General features: G+C 56.3%; 5 protein-coding genes across 5 annotated transcripts; 3 read left to right on the plus strand and 2 right to left on the minus strand.

The window, feature by feature from the left end:
* Positions 1-183: 183 nt before the first annotated feature.
* On the minus strand, positions 184-597 carry ACO1O0_002665 (bola protein; the record flags this gene model as incomplete). Its single annotated transcript, XM_083192130.1, has 1 exon — positions 184-597. The coding sequence occupies one exon, from the start codon at positions 595-597 to the stop codon at positions 184-186; it is 414 nt and encodes a 137-aa protein (XP_083053344.1).
* A 1,826-nt stretch (positions 598-2,423) lies between these two features.
* On the plus strand, positions 2,424-5,177 carry ACO1O0_002666 (peptidase S8/S53 domain-containing protein; the record flags this gene model as incomplete). Its single annotated transcript, XM_083192131.1, has 3 exons — positions 2,424-2,555; positions 2,617-2,970; positions 3,024-5,177. The coding sequence occupies 3 exons, from the start codon at positions 2,424-2,426 to the stop codon at positions 5,175-5,177; spliced, it is 2,640 nt and encodes an 879-aa protein (XP_083053345.1).
* Positions 5,178-5,923: 746 nt separating this feature from the next.
* ACO1O0_002667 (uncharacterized protein) lies at positions 5,924-7,156 on the plus strand (the record flags this gene model as incomplete). Its single annotated transcript, XM_083192132.1, has 3 exons — positions 5,924-6,097; positions 6,142-6,273; positions 6,350-7,156. The coding sequence occupies 3 exons, from the start codon at positions 5,924-5,926 to the stop codon at positions 7,154-7,156; spliced, it is 1,113 nt and encodes a 370-aa protein (XP_083053346.1).
* A 213-nt stretch (positions 7,157-7,369) lies between these two features.
* On the minus strand, positions 7,370-9,703 carry ACO1O0_002668 (sugar porter family MFS transporter; the record flags this gene model as incomplete). Its single annotated transcript, XM_083192133.1, has 3 exons — positions 7,370-9,230; positions 9,330-9,473; positions 9,663-9,703. The coding sequence occupies 3 exons, from the start codon at positions 9,701-9,703 to the stop codon at positions 7,370-7,372; spliced, it is 2,046 nt and encodes a 681-aa protein (XP_083053347.1).
* Positions 9,704-11,875: 2,172 nt separating this feature from the next.
* On the plus strand, positions 11,876-15,545 carry ACO1O0_002669 (uncharacterized protein; the record flags this gene model as incomplete). The annotated part of the gene is made up of 2 exons (XM_083192134.1): positions 11,876-13,127; positions 13,735-15,545. 2 exons carry the CDS (start codon positions 11,876-11,878, stop codon positions 15,543-15,545), a joined length of 3,063 nt encoding a protein of 1,020 aa, XP_083053348.1.
* Between the last annotated feature and the right edge of the window lie 213 nt (positions 15,546-15,758).

A 15,758-nucleotide genomic window follows, 5' to 3' on the forward strand; every position in this document is an offset into this window, starting at 1 on the left:
GGCACTTTCGCTCAGTAGCCCGATTCCATCCGCCCATGTGATTTTGTTGTACAAGATTTTAATGCTTAGAAGGAGATTTAAAGATGATGTCGCCAATCGGAGCCCGCCAAGTGTAGGTATATATATATATATGCTGTTATACTGTTCCATCGGCGATGGTCTTGGTCGGTCGAAGGTGATTGATTACTCGGCGGGGACGCTCGTCCGGATCTGCAGGCCGTGCCACTGCTTGACCTGGTCACCCAGGGCACGGTTGACGAGGCGCTGCTGGGCGAGCAGGCCGAGGCCCTTGAAGCGCGGCGAGGCGATGTCGATGGCGTACATGGAGCCGCAGCCGCCGGAGATGTCGCGGACGAGGACCGAGGTGGTGGGCTGGAGGGAGTCGTGGGAGGAGAGGGTGCTTGCGATGGAGGACTCGGTGGGGGTCATGGAGGAGGCTTCGTCGGAGGGGGAGGAGGAGGAGTAGAGGCGGCAAGGGGCGGAGAGGAGGGAGGATGGCGATGGCGATGGCGATGGTTGTTGTTGCCGGAGGTGGAGGAAGAGGAGGGGGGAGGAGCGGGTGCGGAGGGCCGCGCGGGCGGTGGGGAGGAGGGTCATTGTGGCGGGTCGAAGGATGTGGGACGGGGCATTGGCGGAGGCGCAGTGGGAGGGTCGCGGGAGTGAAGTTGGTGACGATGCAATGCAATGCGATACGATTCGATTTGAACGACGGCGGATGGTGATTTGGTGATGGTGCTTGGAGATTTCGTTGGAGTTCGAATTGGTCAGCGAGGGCGGCTATTGGCGGGACGGCCGAGGATGAACCGTCGCCGGGGAGTGCTAGCTAGGCTGAGGCGGGGAAGCATGCTACAAGACAGAGTTGGGCTGGGCCAGGCAGTGCAGGGAGTGCACTACAGGCTCCACGGAATGGCAACGGGACCTCGACTCCCCCACCTCGTCCAGCGGACCATTTTGTCACTTGAAACAACGCGATCGTGCAGTGCTCAGCTTGTCTTCAGTCTCAAGTGCAGATGCGAACACGGCTATCCGTAGATTCAGTTTGCTCGCACATTATGATATATATATATAAGGGTCTGGGGGGCCGTGCCACGAACGATCCACCACTGCATGTCTTGTGACGATCGGGAACCGACATGCTGGTACGAAGACCACGGATACTGCTACAAGACGTAGGTGCTTCGGAATATTATCTTTTATGCATGTCTTGATACCACCTAATACCACCTATTGCCAGTTGCCCTGGTCCAACCGTGTCAACGTGGGTGACCGCAGGCTGTACGGATACTTGCTGACAATGCATTGGCCAGGGCTACATAGTATCTCGAGTCCTCGGCAGCTTCGGAGGGCGGCGAATGCCCCTATACAATAGTACCAGGCAAAGGGCCCGTGAGGTATTATAAAACCCACAGGCAAAGGAGCCGTTCTTCCGGATATGGGGCGTAATACTCCGTACTAGTCTGTTGGTCGATGAGGGCGATGCGATGGTGAACGGGCCATCATGTAACTAAGTTAGTACTATGATGACTGCCACTTTGGGGGGTCAAGGGGCATCAATTATTGGGCGCCCCCTGCAAGCTACATACCTGGTACTCCGTACTACGAGAGCATTTACCGTCACTACCGTCACCCCGCGAGCAATTCCCGAACCCCCAATCTCTGCCGCAGCCTGGGCATCTCCAGCTTGGCTTGCGAGCCGTGCGGTGATCGTCTTGGCTGCACCAACTCCCCTCATTTCCCGCTTCTCGAACTCTCTGGTTGCCGTGCCACGGTACATGTGCCGAGTTGACGAGAAGCTGCTGTGCTGCTGACCTCGGGAAGAGATTCACGCCGGTGTTGGGATAGACCAACAGCAGGCCATCTGTCCCTGACTCCAGGCGCGTCAGTCCATGGGCCAATTGTCAACCAGATTCGGCAGGTCGCCAAGTTCTCCATGTCGCCCAAGAGGAACTTTGGCCTTCGGCACCGCCCTGCCGAACACAATATTCTTTGCCAAGCACGTCATGCAGAGGACCATTGGATTTGTGCCATGTGCGATAGCGTTTCAACGACCATCCGGCGCCCGGATCTCTATCCTTGCCGTCCCTGCTGGCCTTGCTGACCTTGCAATCTCCCGTCTGCAGACCAGAGTGCTGCTTGGCCATCAAAGGCCTTCTGCGTTTTAGGCAGTTCCAATCCCTGGGGTCCAGGTGGCTGCAGTGCCCACAGGATCACAGGATCAGTCTCTGGGGGTCCGGGATGGGGCTCTGGGATGAGACCCTTGGGCCTTGGTGCTCACCCCAGATGGCGCCCCTGGGAAGGACGGCAAGGGCCGTTGGGCTCTGGAGCAAGATGCATATAATGACAAGCCAGCAGCCACCTCCCCAGGGATCGTCATCGTCCTGAAGGTGCACAGAGTGGGAATTCTGCGATAGGGACCCTCCAAAATGGCACCCCTTCAGTCTCTCTTCACTGCGCTCCTTGCGCTGGCCCCCTCTGCCTGGGCGGCCAAGAGCCATGGCAAACCGACCCGAGTCCACGTTCCTGGCGCCTACATCTTTGAGTTTGAGGATGGACATGTGGGTTCTTTGTTTCAATACTGAGACAAGAGCCTCCGCTGACGATGCTATGTAATAATAGGACACGGCCGACTTCTACACCAAGGTCGGCAGTGAAGGCACGACGCGTGTGAAGCTCGACTACAAGCTGTTCAAGGGCGTTTCGGTCCAGCTCCACGACATTGAAAATGCTGAAACCAAGGCCGCCTCGATTGCCTCGTCTGCTTCTGTCAAGAACATGTGGCCTGTGGAGCTCTACGAGATCCCTAGGCCCATTGTCAACTCGATCGGCGAGCCCTCGACCCAGGCGGCTGGCCTCGACAAGAGGGACAACGAAACAACCGCCTACTCTCCTCACCTCATGACCCAGATCGACAAGCTCCACAAGGAGGGCGTCACGGGCAAGGGCATCAAGATTGCCGTTGTCGACACGGGTGTAAGTAGCCCCAGCTCTCGATATGGGGGCGCCAACTAATAACATGTGTCCAGATTGACTACAACCATCCCGCCCTGGGAGGTTGCTTCGGCGAGAACTGCCATGTCTCCTTCGGCACAGATATCGTTGGCGATGACTACGACGGCTACAACACGCCCGTCCCCGACGATGACCCCATGGACTGCTTCGGCCATGGCACCCACGTCGCCGGCATTGTCGCCGCTCTGGAGAACGAATACGGCTTCATCGGAGGTGCCCCGGATGCCACCCTGGGTGCCTACAGGGTCTTTGGCTGCGATGGCAGCGCGGGCAACGACGTCCTCATTGCCGCCTTCAACCAGGCCTTTGAGGACGGCGCCGACATCATCACTGCCTCCATCGGCGGCCCCAGCGGCTGGGCCGATGAGGCCTGGTCTGCTGCCGTGGCGGCTATTGTTGAGCAGGGCGTTCCTTGCACCATCTCGGCTGGCAACGACGGCGATCTCGGCATGTTCTTCGCCTCGACGGCGTCCGGCGGTCGTGGCGTGGCGTCCATTGCCTCGTTCGACAACACCGAGTCGCCCACGCTCCTGTACCTGTCCAAGTTCAGCGTCGACGGTGGCGAGAGCCAGGACTTTGGCTACTCAGCCGGCTCACCCTCGGCCTGGAACGATATCAGCCTCCCCCTGTGGGCGGCTGACTTTGATCCCACGGTCCCCAATGGTGGCTGCGATCCCTATCCGGAGGACACGCCCGACCTAAGCAAGTATATTGTGCTTGTCCGCCGCGGAAGCTGCACCTACACCCAGAAGGCCCAGAACGCCGCCAAGTTCGGAGCCAAGTACCTCATCGTCTACAACAATGTGGGAGGAGCTGTCCAAATCGACATCGGCGCGGTGCCCGGCATGGTGGCCGGTGGCATGGTCACGGCTGACGTTGGCAAGGCCTGGCTCGAACTGCTCGAGGCCGGCTCTGAGGTTGTCCTCACCGTCACCAACCCCGAAGACGCCGAGACGACGCTCGTCCACCCCATCAACTCGGCCTCGGGCGGTGCTCTCAGCACTTACACGACTTGGGGCCCCATGTGGGATCTCGAGGAGCTCAAGCCCTCGTTCGGCGCCCCCGGAGGCAACATCCTGTCCACCTACCCCCTCGCCCTGGGCAGCTACGCCGTCCTGTCCGGAACCTCAATGGCCTGCCCGCTTGCCGCCGCCGCCTATGCCCTCATCTCTGAGGTCCGAGGCACCCTGGACCCGGCCGAGATCCGCAACGCTATCGCCTCCACCGGAAACCCGCAGCTCTTCAACGACGGCGCCTCCTTCTACTCCTTCCTCGCCCCCGTCCCCCAGCAGGGAGCCGGCCTCATCCAGGCCTACGATGCTGCGCACGCCAAGGCCATCATCGAGCCCTCGGGTCTCTCGTTTGGCGACTCGGCCACCTTCTCCAAGGTCCTGAACTTTACCATAACCAACACGGGCGACAAGGAAGTCACCTACGAGGTGTCCCACGTGCCCACCGTGTCCATGTACACGCTGGATACCGGCTCCATCTACCCGGCGGCCTTCCCCAACGAGGCCAACGACGCTGCCGCCAAGCTCTCCTTCAGCGAGACTAAGATCACCGTCGGCTCCGGCGAGTCCGTCTTCATCGACGTGATGCCCAAGGCCCCCCGTGGCCTCGACGCCTCCCGCCTGCCCGTGTGGTCCGGGTTTGTCGCCGTCAACGGATCCGACGGCACGTCCCTCTCGCTCCCCTACCAGGGTGTCAGCGGCTCTCTGCACAAGCACACGGTCCTCGACTCCGAGAGTGCCTGGATTGCCCTGTCCACCGATGAGTCGTACGCCCCCATCGCCTCCAACACCACCTTCACCCTGCCCGCCCCGGGATCCGACTCGTCCGAGGCCGTCCTCCCCCTCGTGGCCGCCCAGCTCGCCCTGGGCAGCACCACCCTCCGCGCCGATGTCGTGCCCCTCTTCAAGGTCAGGAACCGCCGCCTGTCCAACTTCTTCCGCACCAAGACCCTTGGCCAGGTCAAGGGGTTCCCGCTCAAGTACGTCGGCCGCGATATGAATGTCGGCGCCTGGGACGGCCAGCTGGACAATGGCCTGTATGCACCCCCGGGCAAGTACAAGATTGTCGTCCGGGCGCTCAGGATCCAGGGCAACGCCCGCAAGCAGAAGGACTGGGACGTTGCCGAGTCGGAGCCGTTCACGATCCAGTACGAATGATCGGCCCGAGCGCGGTTGCACGCACAAGTGCCATATTACTCGTACGAGCACGAGTACAATAACATTGTGTCAATCTTTTTTCGCATACAAATATTATTATTCGTTTGTCATCAAAGGGATCTCACCCTGCATATAATGTGTCTGTGCTAGTGTGTTAGCGAGTGAAAGCAAAAGCAAGTACGTACCGATGCGAAACGCACGTTTCCCCTTCCACTACCTATTTAAGCTGCCCTAGTCGGCAAGGGATGTATCCGAGCCGTTGGGGTCGTCTGCGTGCATAATCGGGATCGACGATATCGTTCCCGGGAATGATCTCGTTCCAGGTGAGCAGCACTGGGGTCATCGTCATGGCCGGCGTCCCCAGTCGCCCGAACCTGTACCCGATCAAGGCAGCCATGGCCAGATGATGGAGGCCCCATGGGCCGACCACGGACCTTTGATTCGCTTTGACGTCTGTCAGTTGAGACTATGTCGCAGCGTGGGCTGCCGAGTTGCGCGGCACCAATCCAGGCGAAACCCTCTGAGACCTTTGCCAGTTGTCGGGTTCCATCGTGTCTCTGCCACCGCCAGCATGCCATCGCCTCGCCCTTGCCCATCAAAACTGCCATCCCCCCCTTCCCCTAAAACTGCTCTCTCCGAGTCTGAGTCTCTGCCCTCGATGTCGTCCAGTCCGTCCTTGGCAGTGAAGCTATCGGCTGTGATACTACCCATAGCAGCCAAACCGAGCCATCGAAGCTTTAGCCGTCATGGCGCCTCCGGCAGAGCATCTGAACCCGCACGACAACAATGCCCACATGATATATATCCCCGTCGGCGTCTTCACGGTCCTGTGCCCGCTACTCGTCGGGCTCAGGACGTGGGCGCGCCTGCGCAAGGCGAGAAAGATGGGGGCTGACGACTACACCATCATCGCGGCTCTGGTGAGTAATAGTACATCGGCCGTCTTGGGCTAGTAATACTTCAGGAACATCATGTTCATGTCGAGCGACAGGTGTGCTGCCTCGTATCTAGCGGCGTCATGATAGCCTCGTGCCACTATGGCTTCGGGCGTCATTTTGCCCTGATCGAACCAGACGACCTACATATGACCCTCAAGGTACTACCCCAGCCTCTTCTACAACAACGGATACAAGCAGAGTATATAAAGTAACTGACCCGGTGTCTCTTTGCAGTTCTTCTACGTGTGCCAGATCAGTTACAAGACCTCCATCAACCTGACCAAGTGCTCCATCCTCCTGCTGTACCTCCGCCTCTTCGAACGAGTCCGGTGGCTCCGGTGGACGTGCTGGTTCCTCATCACCTGCGTGGCCATGTACTGCACGGCCTCGGTCCTGGTGACCATCTTCCAGTGCACGCCGGTGGAGAAGGCCTTCAACAAGACCATCCCGGGCCACTGCATCGACAACGGGCAGTTCTGGTATGCCAACGCAGGCTTCTCCATCGCGACCGATATCGTCATCTACCTCATTCCCATGCCGCTTGTGTACAGGCTACAGATCCCCTGGGTGCAGCGCGCTGCTCTCATGGTCGTCTTCGCCATGGGCAGCTTCATCATCGTAACGTCGTGCCTGCGCGTCACCACCATCGACATCATCGCCACCACGACGGACCTGACCTACGACATCTCGTCGACTATGTGGACCATCATCGAGCCCAACGTCGCCGTCATCTGTGCCTGCCTGCCCATCATCCGCCCGCTCATCGTCAAGGCCTTCCCCGCGTTCCGCTCCAAGAAGGACTCCGGGGAGAACGAGTGGCTGGGTCCGACGCACAGCCACGGTAGCGGCGGATGGGGTGCCTCGGAGCGCGGTAAGGGGGGCGATAGGGCTGAGTGGATGGAGCTCGAGACGGTGAGGGCAGACCAGTTGGCCATGGCGAGGGCCAAAGTGCGCGGGAGTACCATGGGGAGCGAGGCGAGTCATACTCGCGGGGGCGCTGCATCCCAGGCATTGGACAACTACGCTTCTACCGGGGATTGACCAGACAGCGCAGACGAGTCGGGTTCCGGCATTTCACAGCACCTTGTACGAGGGCATTAGCCGTCGTAATGTCAAACTTGGACCACGGTCCATAGCCCAACGTCACCACTGGGCCTCCATATATGACCATGTTACATATTTACCCATTAAATAGCCTATACTTAAGCACACAGCCTATATCTGTACCAAATAAATCATCAAGGTATCGTCGCTTCATCTGCCGTAGCTCCGATGCATCGTCGCAGTCGTAATTCCTAGCTCGTCTTTCAACTCCCTTTTCGACTTATCCGTCTCAAATATTTCTCCCGTGTCCTGGCTGTGATGCTCCTCTCCCACATCGTCATACTCGTCGCGGTGGTTTGTAAAATCGAGCTTATACAGGGGCTCCAGTGTCGCATCCCTCTGTTGAAGAATCCACCGTTTAACCCAGAAGGGGAGTGTCTTTGTCACTTGGTATTTCATAAAAACGCTCATAGGTACGGCGAAGATATAATCTAGTTCCTCTAGGGTGCGCTGCTTCGTCTCAGGTAAAAGGAGGAAAATTAGGACCAAGGCGATGACGTTGAATAGGGCATACAGCCCGAAGGAGCCGAGGACGCCGAGTCTATCGAGCATCAAAGGAAACGTGATGGACAGGACAGCAGCCCAGAACAGGCAGGTGGCGACTGCCCATGCCATACCGACTTCACGGTGGGAAAGGGGGAAGACCTCGGCCGAGTATGGGTATGGGACAGGGCCTTCCCCTGGTGAATAGAAGGCCGCGAAGAGGTACACAAAAAAAGCCACAAAGACGGTGTTGAGCTTGGTGTACTCGGGAATGAGGGTGCAAAGACCAGCCGCCAGCAAGGTCCATGCCATTTGCGGAAAGGTAAATAGCAGTAGAGAACGCCGCCCGAAGGTATCAATGGTCCATATCGCCGGAAAAGCAAATATAAAGTTGATAAGGCCGAAGCCCATGGTAGATAGGTAGGCCTCGAAGTTTCCTGACCCAGCCTGAGCAAAGATATTGGTGGAATAGAAGGCTATGATGTTGATCCCGCACATTTGCTGGGCAATCATAACGACCCAGGAAGCAATAGTAGCTCGACGAATCCTCGGGATGGTGAACAACTCGATGAACCGTCTGAGATAGTTGCCTTCACCGATAAATTCGCGCTCGACTTGCAGCTGCACGTGGATATAATAGAGGTCACGCCCAGCCTGCACGGGGTTATTTCGTATCCGGAACAGCGAGTTCAGCGCATCGCTGTATCTATCCTTCTTGATAAACCACCTTGGGGATTCGGGACAAAGATAGATTAGACAGACGAGCGGGACGGCGGGCATGAAGGCAGAGCCGAGCTGGTACCGCCACGCCTGGTCGAAATATTTGACGCAGATGATGTTTGCGCATGTGCCCATGAAGATGCCAAACGAGACCCAAAGCTGCCAGCTCATGACGAGGGCGCCGCGGATAGGGGCTGGGGTGCTCTCGGCGGCGTATATGGGCACCGTGGCAGCCTTGGTGCCCATGCCGACGCCGAGGAGTAGGCGGCAGCCTAGAAGCTTGACCCAGCTGTCGCAGAAGGCGCTGGCAATGACGGGCCATAGGCAGAAGTGGGCTGAGAAGAAGATGGTACCGCGGCGTCCGAAGTAAGTGTTGAGGGGGTCGGAAAGCCAACTGCCGACTAGTGCAGTTCCTATGTACGGCGCAGCGTTGACAAGCCCGACTAAGGTCTTGTCCATAATACTGCCGGTGCCGATACCGTAGGCTTCCGGAAACTCGAGGTTGGCACCATTGGAGCCTGTTTGATCCCAACCCTGAACTGCAGCACCAATGGAACAGGTGATGATGGTTAGGTAGAGTGTCTTGGGGATGCGCCACTTGTGCAGGACCTCATCGCGGAGGGCCTCGATCTCGGCTGGGGTCAGAGCGTCCGGGCCGGTGATGTCCTCGTAGCCCGAAGGGTCCTGGGCGACGAGGGCGCCCTTGCGGATGATATCACGATAGGGCTCGAGGCCCTTGGCGCGGCAGAAGTCATCGACATCGGCGAGTAAAGTGCGGCGCGGGATGCCGACAAGGGGATTCTTGATTCTGTAGATGAAGGCGAAGAGGAGAGGAGGTTAGGCCCAGCTGAACTCGGGAAACGTAGCGAGGTGAGACAATGTCTGGGGGGCGGAGGGGTGAGCTTACTTTGCCTCGATGTTGGAATTGAGGTTGACAGTCGGCGAGTGACTGTCTGACCGGCGACTGGGTCCGACTGTGGAGAGCGAGTGAAGGTCATGGCCGACGATACTAGACACAATGAGATGAGCGACGGGCCGATTGACCGACTGACTGATGAAGAACAGGGGAGTAGTAGTATCCGTAGGCAACAGGAGTAAGATAGTAAGAGGCTAATCACTAAAGGCCAATTTGGGTCCGCAAGGCAGCAGCAGCGTGGAGGCCGACAGGTGGGAATGTGAGACGGGTAGTATCCGCTCGCGAGCATCATGATTGATCATCAGCCATCTGGAATGTACGTACCTTATCTCTTCGTCGTCGCCCCGTGAACGGGGCGCTGCCATGATGAGCCACGCATCTGCGAACTTCGCAGCAGGAGAGCGGAGTGTCGGGTTGGAGGTTTCTATGAGGAACCGACGATAGCTGAGACAGGTAGAGGCACATCAATTGAAGGAGATGGAGACAAAGCTGAGTTTACAAAGGATGAGCGGGCCCGACGGGGGACAAATGTCAGCAGCCAGCCCCAGCCGTCGGTAGCACCTGCACCACCGCCAACGCTGGCAACTGGCAACTGCCAATGCCAACTTCCATGGCAAGGGAAAAACTCACTCAGCGGCACTCGGTGGGCCTTGAAGGCTGCTCCACCTGTTATGCATAGTAAGGTAGCCCAGCTCGTCGAAGGATGGTGGCGCTAGCAGGGATCCATGGCCCATCATGCAAAGCCATCTGCTCCCTCGACTCTTAGTGTTATTAGGTTAGTAATGACCTGGATATCGGCGCCATTAGGTATTACTAGTATATAGGTAAGTAAGTGACTACTAGTAAGTACTAGTTTCCATACGTATTAGCTATCTATTGTTAACCACATATTGCACCAATAGTATATGTATCTTAAGACAGCACACATCGTTGCATGGTGGATGGAGTAGCCGTCAGGTAGGTAGTAACTATATCAACATCTGCGATGATAGGTTCTAAGCCGCCAGACGCTTTCTCCTCCCTTTGCATATTATATAAGGGATTCGAGTGAACTCGAGTTCTGAAACGTTGACATTGTTTGGTCTACCGTGGTTGGCGCATGGTTTTGCAGTGAGATGAATATGGGCCAGCCATAGAGGCGGATGGGCGATGGTATTTATGTATCCGTAAGAAAGCCGGGCCCCTCCTACTCAGTCTTAACAAAAACATCTTTGCCCCAGTCTGAACTCCATACGTCTCAGGTTCTCCATCGTTGGCTGAGTGTTGATGACGGCACCGACCTAATAAATCTAGAGATAGCGGGGACATTTATGAGTGTGACAAAGCAAGAGCATAGGTATTGTGTGGGACGGAAATAAAAATGCCAATCAATACCCGTACCTAAGCAAGTACCTATGATGGGACAGGTAGACCCTAAAAGGCCAGCACCCTGGATCCATGGAAAACCATCAAACTCAAGGGTGTGGCGTTTTTGTTTAGCATTTCGGAACAGCCACCAATACCATGAATGTTCAGGCATGACCTAGCATGGAGAAGCCCCCCTCCCTCATCAGAGCCTTGGGAAGGAGGAAAGGAACTCCTAAGTGATTGTCAATTTTCAAACTTACCTTACTCCTACTAGGTACTAGGTATTAGACAGGGCAATCAGTCGGTACGGGCCGAACATGACTTAATTTCACCTCAAGCAAGGCTCGCACTGTGGTAACAGCACACAGCTGAGCCCAAGCTGGAATGCTGATGGGAAAGGACACGCATAGTGTAGTGTCACTGTGTCACGTGGCTGCTATCAAAAGGAGGACCAAGGGACGCCCAGTTTCGACAAGGGAAAGCGGGGCAGCCACCGCCTACAAGCCTGAATCCTCTGGACCAATGGCAGCGTCGTCGATCGCGCAGGCAGCAGCATTCTGGCAACAGAGCAGGCAGTCGCAATTGAAATGGGGAAAGCCGTGAATCGTGATGAGGCCGTCCACCTGTCCAAGACCAAGCTGCTTCCCGTCTTTAGATGATGTGGATGCCTCATCTCATTCCTCCCAAACAACTTCGTTGTAGGCACCGAAATAATCACAGGCTTACCATCACCGTGCCGCCGCCGCCGCCGCCAGTCTTTGCCTCTTGCTCAGTCAAACAGCCAACTGTCTCGCCCTGCACTCGTCCGCCTAGGTTTGAGCAGGCAATAATAGTACTTCCGTCACGCCTGAGACAGCCTGGAAGCCACCCACCCGTGACCTAAACACGTTGGCGCATCGACACCGCCCCCAAAACGTTCCTTGGGCGTAAATCTGCTCTTCCCAGCTTCAACTCCTCAGCCGCCCTTCACTCCACCTGTCGGTTCGCCATTCTAACAATCTATCTCATCGAGGGAGATGAATCTGTCGTGTCGCTTGCATCTAGGCCTCGAATAGCCAACCACCATTCTGCGACATCTGGTGCGAAAGTACGGCGCCTCGGTATTGCGCGTGCTTTTACCTGGGAGCATTTGCAACAGCTAGAAATACAACCACAGAACCTCGGCCACGGACTAGGACACAAACGCAGCCATGGAGTCTTTTCTTCCGCTAAGCGGCTTCCAGCTGCCCTTTCAGCAGCGGCTAAGCCGTCTCTACAATGACACCAAGAAATCCAGCGACTTCGTCAAGGAACCTGTTCAGAATGAGGAGGACCCCGAGATCAAGGCCTTGCATCGCAAGCTGCGCATCCAAAAGGACCGCCTCGTCAGCTGGGGTCTCGAATGGTCTGATACCACTCAGTCCGCTGAGATTGACGAGTCTCTTTCCAAGGCCGGACTGAGTGAGGTTGTCGGGAGCATCATGTCTACGATCAAAGACATCCTAGCAGAGGCGGAGCCTCTCTGGCTTAGCTCCAAACACCTCGCTGAAGGGAGTCGCCCGTCGCCCGACCGCAAGCTATCCCTGGTACCATGGGACAAAACCCGCTTCGAGGACCTTGTCCAGGACCTTACCTCGTCTATTGAAACCTTGTATGACCTGTCGCGAACGCGATCCATGGGTGCCGTGCCCCGCCGCCCTTCCAAGGCGCCCTTTAAGATGTCATCGTCTGTCGATGATTTTAGACCTTTCGAGTCCACCAGGATGCAGACGCCTCAGGTGATCCGCCCCGATTCCTTGACCCATCTGCGACCCAAACAGGGAAATGACGGAGTGCAGCCACGTGAAGTAGTCTTGATGAGCAAGACAGCCTACTCAGAGCTTGCTCAGGGGGCAACACGTGAGCCATGGGCACCGTTGCTTTTGGAGTACGCCACATTCGACTCCATATACTCCGTTACAGGCATTATGCCACCCATGTCGCGATTTGAGAAATTGTCCGCGGGCCTCCAGCAGGACCCTCAGAGATCACCTGGTGTCTGGACCGGACTGCCGCGCCTCCTTGGATACTTTGAGGACATGGATAATTCGAGGTTCGGCCTTGTTTATCGGTTCCCCCCATCATTTAACGCCGTCTCTTTTGAGCGCCTCCCCCAGAACACCCACTACAATCTACCCACGTTGGGAGACCTGCTCACAAAACCCGACTCCGAGCCCAGGCTGGAGGCCAAGTTTAGGCTGGCCCACAACTTGACCAACACCATATTCGACATGCACACTCGAGGAATTACTCACGGTAACCTTACTGCTAGCAACATTTCCTTTTGCGACACTGTGAATGCTGGGCCAACTGTGACGAGTGGCGAGGTAGATGTGCGGCGGCCTCTGGTCTCATCCTTTGATGTCTTCCCTGAGGATGCATCAAACGAAGAGAATCCGCTGTCGCGGCATCCCTTAGACCCTCGTACCTCACATAACTCCCCACTGCCTAAGAATACAGACGATCGGGTTCTGGAACTATATTCGTTGGCAATGATTCTTCTCTCTATAGGGCTGTGGTCCCCACTGGAAAAGATGACTTCAGAAAGCTCGCCCAATGGTATATCAGAGTGTTTGCTTGACCAGCTAGCCCAAAGATGTGGCTCGCTCTACATGAAAGCTGTTCATGCTTGTTGGTCAGCGGTTGAAAATGAACGGAGTGGCGAATGTACAGGGGAAGCCCTTCTATCTGCTGTTCAGATGAGAGCCACACGTTTTCTGGAAACGTGCTGCATCCTTGATGGCGTCAGTGGTCTCGAGGATCAACTCACACAGGAACTCAAAGAGTCGGAGTCTGCCCCTCAAAAGGAATCAGCAGTATCTCAACAACCCCCTGAATCATCCACATCACATAAGGATCTAAGAGACGTGAAGTCGCCCTCAGCTTTTGCCAACCCCACCCCTCAGCCTGCGCTGCCACCCGAGCTCATCCCACGAACTGAGGCCGACAAACCAGACACAGCCGATCTAGAAGTCGGGGGTGAGTGGCTGACGTTGAAAATTAATTGGGCTAATAGCTAACTAGTTTCCAGAATCATCCGAGAAGGCTAGCCAGAAATTGGAGGCGAAGATCAAACTTTATCCGAATGTTCCCCTTCCGCCAGACGCTGTGGAGAAATGGAACACGATACTCATGCCCCAGATCAATCATGCATTGCGCCACTTTTACAGGAAACACCCAGAGTCGGTCGAGATCTCTCTCGAATCCGTAGGACCATCGCCTGCGAACACGCAGCCCACGGTGCTTGTTGTTTGCTCATCGGTGGGCAAGGTCCGCGCCATCCTCAAAAAGAGGCTGGGGGAGCTCTTCGATGGCTCAACTGGCTTTGCACTGAAGGTCTGCAGAGGCCATGTTCTACGGTCGCGGAGGTGGTCCCAGGATGTCATTAGGTCAATGGCCAGAGGAAGCAACGTTAACGACTTGCACGGCAACAGATTAGGGGATGACGACGATGATATCGAAGCAATCAACCCCGAATTTCAAGAACGGCCCAGTAACGGCGCAAGCATTGGGGCCTGGATTGGAGATCGGCATCTGCCCCCTGTTAGTTTCGGCGGCCTCGTCCTTGTTGACGATAAGATGTACGGAATGACGGTCCACCACATGCTCGACGACCCCGATCGTGATTTCGGCCCCGGCGAGACATCCCGAAGCAGTGCTATCATGGGACGCGAATGGCTGGCTTCTTCAGTAGCACCTAGCAGCTCAGATGATGACGACTTTGCATACGAGCTGTCTGACACAGAGTCTGAGGCCTACTCGGACTCGGATATCACTAGTGACTGGGGCGACGATGAGGAAGAGGAGGATGAGTTTGAGCCGGGCGACATTCCGGGTATTGAGCCCGGCTGCGGAGATGGCTATGTAGTCACCCAACCGGCCCTGGATGATGTTGAAGCAGGGTTCTATCCTTCATCGGAGACGGAGGATGATGACCATCTGGATACTTTTAGCCTGGGTGAGGTGTATGCTTCTAGCGGCATTCGACGCAAGACTGCGGGCGGACTCGTCCATGAAGTCGATTGGGCCCTCTTTGAGTTCTCGCAAGAACGACTGCCAGATAACAATTCCATCCCGCTCGCCCAAACAACAGCGGCAGGGAAACGACCAAATCTCAAGAATAAGGAGGATCAGCCATATCTGCGGCCAACCGCCGTAGTTGATTCCTCTTCCTTGCCCGGGCTCGAAGTACAGTGCATGGCACGCACCAGCGGTCTTCAGACTGGGCATATCCTTCCAGCCTTGACCAGCGTCAAGATCTATGGCCGCACCTCTCCGAGCCACACTTACCAGATTGCCAGTACACGCCCATCGTCTGATGACCCAGGTGTCAGCAATGGTGGCCGTATAGGTATCCCTGGAGATAGCGGAGCCTGGATCGTCGACAGCCATAATGGTCAGCTCTGCGGTCACGTTCTCGCTTGGAGTCAACGTAAGCAGGTGGCATATATATGCCCGATGGATGTTCTGCTCATGGATATTGCGCAATCGTTGGAGGCAACCGAAGTCAAGCTACCTGGGGGCGAAGTTGTGGCTTCCTGGGGCTGTCGTGATGAGAGTTGCACCGCATCTGAGCTTTCAGAGAATGCCGCCACTTACAAAGCGGACATGGAAACTGGGACTGTCGTCGATGGTGACGATGAGGCAGCACCCAGACTCGTCGCTGCTGTTTCTTCTGTAAACAGTGCGTCCAGCCTCAGCCTGCCTAGTCTCACCAGCATCAGCGATCATGACGGGAGCCCGCAAAGCCCCATACGGATTGCTTCTCCCAGCAGCATCAGCGTGCTCAATCGAAGTATGAATGACTTAAGAGTCGACAGGGGAATTGGTGTCAGCGGATAACGATGAAAGGCAGCCATAGGGGCTTTAATGGATGTCGCTCAAGCGAATATTCGTCTGTATAGCACCTTTCTGGGTTGTTTGGGTAGGCGCAATGGGTAGTTATCAAGCTCCTCCGGGCTTTGATATTGGGTCTAAGAGAGCGTAAATTTTTGAGTACGTATCGTGTCTTCAGGCAAGGAAGGCCATGGTCATCTCGCAAGGAATTGACCCATT

The sequence above is a fragment of the Amphichorda felina genome, assembly GCF_050947745.1.
Source record: "Amphichorda felina strain 45539 chromosome Unknown scaffold_2, whole genome shotgun sequence".
Classification (NCBI taxonomy): domain Eukaryota; kingdom Fungi; phylum Ascomycota; class Sordariomycetes; order Hypocreales; family Bionectriaceae; genus Amphichorda; species Amphichorda felina.